The 8,215-nt window shown below is 39.9% G+C and overlaps 1 protein-coding gene across 1 annotated transcript; it reads right to left on the bottom strand.

Annotated features, from left to right (window-relative positions):
* Positions 1-598: 598 nt before the first annotated feature.
* Positions 599-1,192, bottom strand: LOC138866094 (uncharacterized). The gene has a single exon (XM_070137980.1). The coding sequence runs from the start codon at positions 1,190-1,192 to the stop codon at positions 599-601; it is 594 nt and encodes a 197-aa protein (XP_069994081.1).
* Between the last annotated feature and the right edge of the window lie 7,023 nt (positions 1,193-8,215).

The raw sequence follows: 8,215 nt of genomic DNA, 5'->3' as shown, positions 1-8,215 counted from the left end.
TTTTTTTCCTTTTTTTTATTTTTTTATTATTATTTTTATTATTTTATTTCATTTTATTATTATTATTAGATTTTTATTATTATTATTTTTTAGCTGTTCTGTAGTTTAAATTTCGATTTTCAAGAGGTCAAAGTATAAATAGAACAGTAACGCTAAAACAAAACACAGCTGATCGGTTTAGCTAAACTAGCGATTTCTGTTTAGCGAAACCGATCAGCTGTGTCGTAGGAGGGTGGAAGAGGGTATTGAACATGCGGATTCTTAAATTCGGTGCCGCATGTTATAGAAACTTTTTTTTTTTTTTTTTTTTTTTTTTACTTTTTCTTTGTTTTTGTTTTACTGATTTTACTTTTACTTTCTTTTTTTTTTACTGATTTAACTTTTGCTCTCTTTTTATGCCTTTACCTTTTCTTTTTTTTCCCTTTTGTTTTACTTTTTAACTTTTTTTTTTTTACTTTTCTTTTACTTATTCTTCCTTTTCCCCCTTTTTTCCCTTTTTTTACTTTTCTTTTACTTATTCTTCTTTTTTTCTTACTAGATACTGAGAGTGTAGACATTACCCGCGAAGGCAGACGGGTAGTGTCGCTTTTAAATCCCTTCATGAATTGGTGTACATGGCTACATATTCGGTATTTATGGTGTACATGGCTACATATTCGGTATTTATGGTGTACATGGCTACATATTCATAATTGGTGTGCATGGCTACATACTCATAATTGGTGTACATGGCTACATATTCATAATTGGTGTACATGGCTACATGTTCATAATTGGTGTACATGGCTACATATTCATAATTGGTGTACATGGCTACATATTCATAATTGGTGTACATGGCTACATATTCATAATTGGTGTACATGGCTACATATTCGGTATTTATGGTGTACATGGCTACATATTCATAATTGGTGTGCATGGCTACATACTCATAATTGGTGTACATGGCTACATATTCATAATTGGTGTACATGGCTACATGTTCATAATTGGTGTACATGGCTACATATTCATAATTGGTGTACATGGCTACATATTCATAATTGGTGTACATGGCTACATATTCATAATTGGTGTACATGGCTACATATTCATAATTGGTGTACATGGCTACACATTCATAATTGGTGTACATGGCTACATATTCATAATTGGTGTACATGGCTACATATTCATAATTGGTGTACATGGCTACACATTCGGTATTGTGCTTTCCCAGTCCCGAATCCTCGCTTTTTTTATATCAAATACAAATAACAAACAATCAAACGACCTAACCCCTTAAAAGGAGACTCGTACAGTACATCAAATAATATGGGGAATGTACACCAAGTCTCAGACTTAAGCGGAAAACACCTACATACTTCATCCTTATACCCTCCTTATACCCTTCTAATGGCCATAAACGTCTCGACTAATAGTCCCTGATTTTATAAACAATTTCCTGGATGGAACGAGAAACACGTGACATGTGGAGGAAACACAGGACACCAAGAGCCTTAAAGAAATCAGAACTTCTAAGGGGGATTCGAACGCGTAACTTGGAGACAGTAGGCAGCATGAACAACCCATTAAGTCATTGGGTTATTAGGCATTTGTGAGATCTATGAGAAAGACGCGCAGAGAAATTGAACCAGGTGATAAAACCTGAGGATTAACATTTACAGATAATATAACATGTATTTCGTATTTCACCTTCTTGGAATGATGGGTTTTACATATGTAAATTAAACGAAAATTTCTTGTGTATATCTTAACAAATACATTTTTGTCAAAAATCGATTTGAGATGAAACATTGTCGTCGAATTTTGGTGATTGTGTTTGTGCTAAGTTGCCAGTTATGCCATTTCCATTTGCTCTTTATTTAAGGAAATTCCCAGGGCTGGAATTCTACGGAAAATCGTCTGCTAAACGGAAACAAAAGACGACCGACGGATGGTGACGTCAATACGGAATTTTTTTCTGTAGGCTGTATTTTATTATTATTATTATTATTATTATTATTATTATTATTATTATTATTATTATTATTATGACTGCAGATAGTTTTATTCAAATTAAAATGTATTTAAAGCAATATTGAAATATTTTTTCCATGTTCAGATAAATCAAACATAAAAATTGCTGAAACCATCATCGTATGAAGTATGATATGACAGATAGGACGTCATCGCGGCGGAAATTTCATTCAATGTCACTCTAAGTTAGTGCTGAAATTCCACGGAAATTCTTCTGCTACGAGCGACGGATAGTGACGTCACTACGGATTTTTTTTTTCCGAAGTCCGTCTTTTTTTTATATTTTGCATGCCTACAGATGGTCTGATGCAAAAGAAAAATGTTAAACACATTATTGAGATTTTTCCATGTTCAAATAAATGACACATGAACATTGCTGAAACCATGAACTGATATGATGTGGCAGTCTGAACGTCATTGCGGCGGAAATTATATCTGATGTCACGGCAGCTGGTCTTCTTGCTGGACATCATCAAAAGCTGAGCCACAGTTCCATATAGTGACTTTAAGCCTTCAGCCCTGCAGCACAGTCACCATAAATAGTCGTATACTTTTTTAGATAAATCAAGTTTACAAATTCAATGTCGCATTTTCTTTAGTTATCCATGTAATACATTTTCTAAAAAGAGGTGCGGTTGCATTTCATGTTTTTGAATGTTGTACATTACTGACTGAAATAATGTATCTATTGCATATTGTTTTATGTAGTGTGATAAGGAAGTAACGCGGAGAATCAATCCAATAATCAACTCTTTCAGGCTCCATGTAAGGAAATAGTAGATAAAGTTTTCATTTGAATAATTGTTGTATTAAGTATTATCTCTTATCTTCTTAAAGAAAGAGTTAACTGAAATCTAGTGTCCGTCCGTTTGCGATAGTTTACGGTTCAATATTGTTATTTACATCCGTTTTCTTTCTCATCTCCTGTCTAGAAAACGGCGGAAATGCTGCTACGGAACAGCGGCCAGCCCTGGGAAATAACACATATTTCAGACAGTCATGTTGATATAGGCCAAACATTATAATGTTTCCAAACGTTCTGATATGATTTTAATGGCTGATATTAGCTGTGGTTGAAGATATTTGCGAAACTGCACGAATGTATGTGTTTGTCCATTCATCTACAGGCACGCATAATTGTATATCCACATACAGCTCAGAAAATTTTGAAATGTGTACGCGAACATACTCACAAACACACACACACACATACACATGCACATACATGCACACACACATGCACACACACACACACACACGCACACACACATGCACACTCACACACATGCACACACACACACACACACACACACAAGCAAGTTGACACACACACACACATTAAATTCCTTCTGCTCTTAACAAACCACAAAAGACCACTGCTGCCACAGGACTCCGCCCAACGTCCTACAGGTATCCCCTATCGCCTGGCCACTTCAGCTCCTCCCCCTCCCCCTCCCTCCTTCCCCAGTGGTGGCCTCACTCCCCCCAGCGCCGCCCGCCCTGGCCAGCTCTCCCCCCTACCACTCCCCCCCCTCCCAGTGGGCCCCCCTACCCCAGCCGCCCGCCCTGGCCTGCCCTCCCCTCTCTTCCCTCCCCCAGCCGCCCGCCCTGACCATCCATCACGCCCTTCGAGGAGGTGCTGACAGCTCGCCCTTGTAATTGGCCCTAATCCCTACTAATCTCGTTACGGTTCGTCACCTTCCCTTTGTCTTAGAACAATTAGGGGCGTGTTAGCCCAGCGGGACGTCCGTCTTGCGACCCAATCTCGCCCTTAAGGACCGGTCATAAGGGTAAAAATCCCGCGCCCGCCCGAGGAGCTGTGGGCCATAATGACCCGTATGGCCTTCGTTAAGGGCGAGAATGGCATACGACGACCCAGGGCGGTGCTGTAGGTATGCGGCGGCGCCTTTGATCTCCCGCCGCCGGTCCGGCTTCGCGCGGACGGCCCGCTCGGGTCCTTCGCTGAGGGGTGGGGTGGGGTGGGGGGTTGTGTGCGTGTGTGTGTGCGTGTGTTTTTGTGGGGGGGGGTGGGGGTGGGGGGTGGTGTGTATGTGTTTGTGTGTGTGTTTTTGTGGGGTGGGGGGGGGGTGGGATGTGTGCGTGTGTGTGTGTGCGTGTGTTTGTTTGTGTGTGTGTTTCTTTTTGTGGGGTGGGGTGGGGGGTGGGGGGTTGTGTGCGTGTGTTTGTTTGTGTGTGTGTGTTTTTTGTGGGGTGGGGGTGGGGGTGGGGATGTTGTGTGCGTATGTGTGTGCGTGTGTTTGTTTGTGTGTGTGTTTTTTGGGGTGTGGGGGTTGTGTGCGTGTGTTTGTTTGTGTGTGTTTTTGTAGGGGTGGGGTGGGGTGTGGTGGGGGTTGTCTGCGTGTGTGTGTTTGTGTGTGCTTTTTTTGTGTGTATGACCGTGCGTGTGTGTTTTTTTTTGTGTGTATGTACGTCCGTACGTGTGTGTTTTTTGTATGTATATGTGTTCTTTGTGTGAATGTGTTTTTTGCTGTGTATGTGTGTATGTATGTTTATGTATTAGTGTGTGTGTGTGTTTGTTTGTATGTGTAATTTTTTTGTGTGTATGTGTTTGTTAATTATGGTATCAATGTCGATACCTATTAATACGTATGGTGATATCATGGTACGAGTACGAAAGTGATTATTTAGTCATGAAGTTTAATCAACTGATAAAATACTTACTCACTGCCGTAGACTTACATTTTGTCCCTTTTTTGTTTGGTATTTATCTCTTTCTGCTCTTAAAGTTCTTCGGCTCTCCTGTCATTTCTTCCGCTTTCTTTTTTGTGTGTATTCACTCGTCTGTCTCTGTCTCTCTGTCGGTTTATTTGTCTGTCTGTTGTCTAAATGTCTGCCTGTCTATATATATGTGTGTGTGTGTGTGTGTGTGTGTGTGTGTGTGTGTGTGTGTGTGTGTGTGTGTGTGTGTGTGTGTGAGAGAGAGAGAGAGAGAGAGAGAGAGAGAGAGAGAGAAAGAGAAAGAGAAAGAGAAAGAGGGCTTGTGTGTGTGCGTGCGTGCGCATGTGTGAATGTATATATGTATATATCTGTGTGTGTATGTGTGTTGCGTCAGAAAAAGTTGACACAGGCCGGACCACTCCAGAGAAAGGGCCCGGGCGTAGCATGGTTTCGCAAATCTTACTGAAATCTGTGTGTGTGTGTGTGTGTGTTACAATCGTAGCGTTCCCGTCTAGCAGTCTTACTGACTTGCGTTCAACCCTAGAAGCAAAAAAAAAAAAAAAAAAAAAAAAAAAAAAAAAAAAAAAATCGCAAGAGCCTGTCACACCAAACATAAGAATAATCAATGTAATACATGGAATAAAGTCAATTGCTCTCGGTCTCTCGGCTTTACTCTTTCTTTCTATATCTGTCTGTCTTTCGGTCGTTCTGTCTGTCTGTCTTTTTCTCACTCGTTCTCTCGGTTTTACTCTCTTCTTTCTATGTCTGTTTGTTTCTCTCTCGTTCGTTCGATTTTTCTCTGTCTTTATATGTTTGTCTGTCTCTGCCTTTTTATATCTGTTTGTATGCTTGTCTCTACCTTTTTATATATGTCTCTCTCTCTTTCTGTCTCTGCCTTTTTATATCTGTCCCTCTCTCTCTTCCTTTCTATCTCTCACTCTGCCTCTCTATATGTGTTTGTCGCTCTTCCTTTCTATATATATCTCTCTGTTTTTCTATAACTGTCTCTCTCTCTCTCTCTCTCTTCCTTTTTTATTTATCTCTCTGCCTTTCTATATCTGTCTCTCTCTGTCTTTATCTTTCTCTCTGCCTCGCTTTCTTTCTCTCTCGTCGTGTTGCTGGTTCCTCTGGGAGTGCCATGACAACCTGCTTTAAATATTTCTTCCTCTTTTTCTTTTTTAATATTATTTTTATCCTGACATCCCTTCTGGTCGCACCAATCGTCCAGACATTTCGCTTTTTCTCCTTTTCCTTCTTTTTTTCTCTCTCCTATCACTATCGTTGTATGCTTGTTTATGTCTTCGGTTTTCCTTTTCTCCTTTCAAGTCTTTTGCTCCGTCCATCGGGTCGGGGACTTTGAATTGATGGTTCCTTTCTTCCTTCACTTAATCTCTCTTCTGTATATTTAACCAAACTTCGAGATACTCTTTTCATTTCCATAGATATTTTCCTTTCTTTCCTTGGTGTAATTTATGGTGTTTTTTCTTCCATTTTTGCATATTTGTCTTTCGTGGTTTTATCTTTTTTTTAGCTTGGGTTTTTGTGTCTTGTCTTCATTCAGTTTTCTTTTTCCTTTTGTTGTACTTCTGTGTATTTTCTCGCATCTTTCGTTATTTCTCTTCTTGTGCCTTCCTCTTTTCCATCATCTTGATTTCCTCATTCGTCTATTTTTGCTTGAATCTTCTCAGCTTTCTCCCATTTCTTTTTGGGGTCGCCGTTATGGATGAACCGTTTTATTAAGTCTTTCTATATTGATTTTGGCAAGGGTTTTTACAGTCGGATGCCCTTCCTAACTAACCCTCTCTATTTATCCGGGCTTGGGACCGGCACCCACAAAGGCTGGCTTGCCCCACAGGTGGCTTTTACAATATTATTTTTTTTTTTACCAGCTGAATTTCTGTTTTGGCTATCATGATTTGTCTGTATAATAACGGGTGAAAAATACCAGCGCCCTTCGTTGATTACGGTCGAGGAAGCCTTCTCCACGTCAGGGTTGCTCCTTGAAAACCACGTCCTAATATCACGTTCTTGGTTACGCCACAAGAACGTATATAGGTATGTAAACCCTGCTACTCCACGGGTGCCATTCCAGTTTATATAAACCCTGCCACGCCACGGGCGCCATTCCAGTCTTGGCAAGTTGGTTTACTGGTGGTATCCACAAGTTACCTGCGGTTACCTGCCCGCGTCTGTTACCAATCCGAAGGCTTCATGTGGTACCGGGAAGAGAAGGTTTAGTAATATATGGCAACAGAAAAAACTGTTTGGCCAAGAGACATCATCCTGGGCTTTCAGGGCCTTAAACCGCCGTCAACCGAGACAGACGGTTTGGCCAGGTCTCTAATATAAACAATAACAACGTCGACAAGAGCATTTTACTTGGACTTGACACCTGTAGCCATTACTCACCCACGAGCTTGAACACAGAAGGACAAGAACTACTAGGGAATCAGCTGTTCAGGTGCTACAAGTAACAATATACGAACGCGAAGAATCATGGAGGCCGTGCACTGATAGGAAAGATAGGAAAGACAAGCCGCTATCCTCCTTTTGCGCAAAGCTAGCCAGCGATCGTGCAGTAGCTCACAGCAGGATGGCATGCGACAATTTTCTTAATACCTTTTCCTGTCTTTCGTTGCACAGAATGAAAATGGCGTCTTCCGTACGTGTTATAAGAGATAGTCTAATATTAAAGTTTAATCTCTAGTGCGCATGTGTAATAACGGCGTCCGGGATTAACTTTTAATCTACCTCTGGACCAGCATTAACTTTTAAGCTCGAGCTAGTTAATCCAACCAATCGTATATTGATACGTAATGACAACGCCAGCAACTCAATGGAAAATGGAGTTGAGTTGCATATTACTATTTATTATAGGCAATAATGAAACATTCTGACATTTTCATGTTAAAGATGTGTATGAGAATTCATCAACTTTTGTTCTTATAAGTTGTGGGATACATTATAACTGCAGTTATAACTCTCAACAGTGAAAAGAAAAAGGAAAAGAGAAAATCACAGCGAATTCCAGAGTTTACAATATAGACAAAATACTATGTTATATCCAGGTTGGAAAAACACGCCCAACTGATGTAATATATCAATAGACTAAAAAAAAAAAAAAAGTTTTAATAACATCACAATTCGGTTTAAAATTCAAAGTACAAACTTCCTGAATCTTTATACTACAATGACTTCAAAAAACATCGAAATTTGTAATAATATTTCTCGATAACAACATCCTGAAAAAACAACCCTACCCCGTGCCTCTCGATCACTCACGAGAAAGAATTATCAGAGAGAAAAACTCCGGTGAAAATAAACTGATATTGCGAGTATGTGTGGTTATGTATAATGTATATACTTTTTCAAAGAAAATGAAAAATACATAGAAATCCAGAGAGAAAAACATATTCGCATTTTCCTCGTGTCAAAGATAACGCAGTGATGGAAACGGACGAGGCGACGCCACTGGAGACTCGTTTTTTTCAAGTCTTTATGTAGAAAAAGAGGC

The sequence above is a fragment of the Penaeus vannamei genome, chromosome 24 (assembly GCF_042767895.1).
Source record: "Penaeus vannamei isolate JL-2024 chromosome 24, ASM4276789v1, whole genome shotgun sequence".
NCBI lineage: Eukaryota > Metazoa > Arthropoda > Malacostraca > Decapoda > Penaeidae > Penaeus > Penaeus vannamei.
Note: the sequence above shows the minus strand (reverse complement) of the source record. Positions and strands in the feature narration are given on the sequence as shown.

Excerpts from the sequence above, each read along its gene's own strand:
- LOC138866094 (XM_070137980.1), bottom strand. The coding sequence starts at position 1,192 with ATGTACACCAATTATGAATATGTAGCCATGTACACCAATTATGAATAT.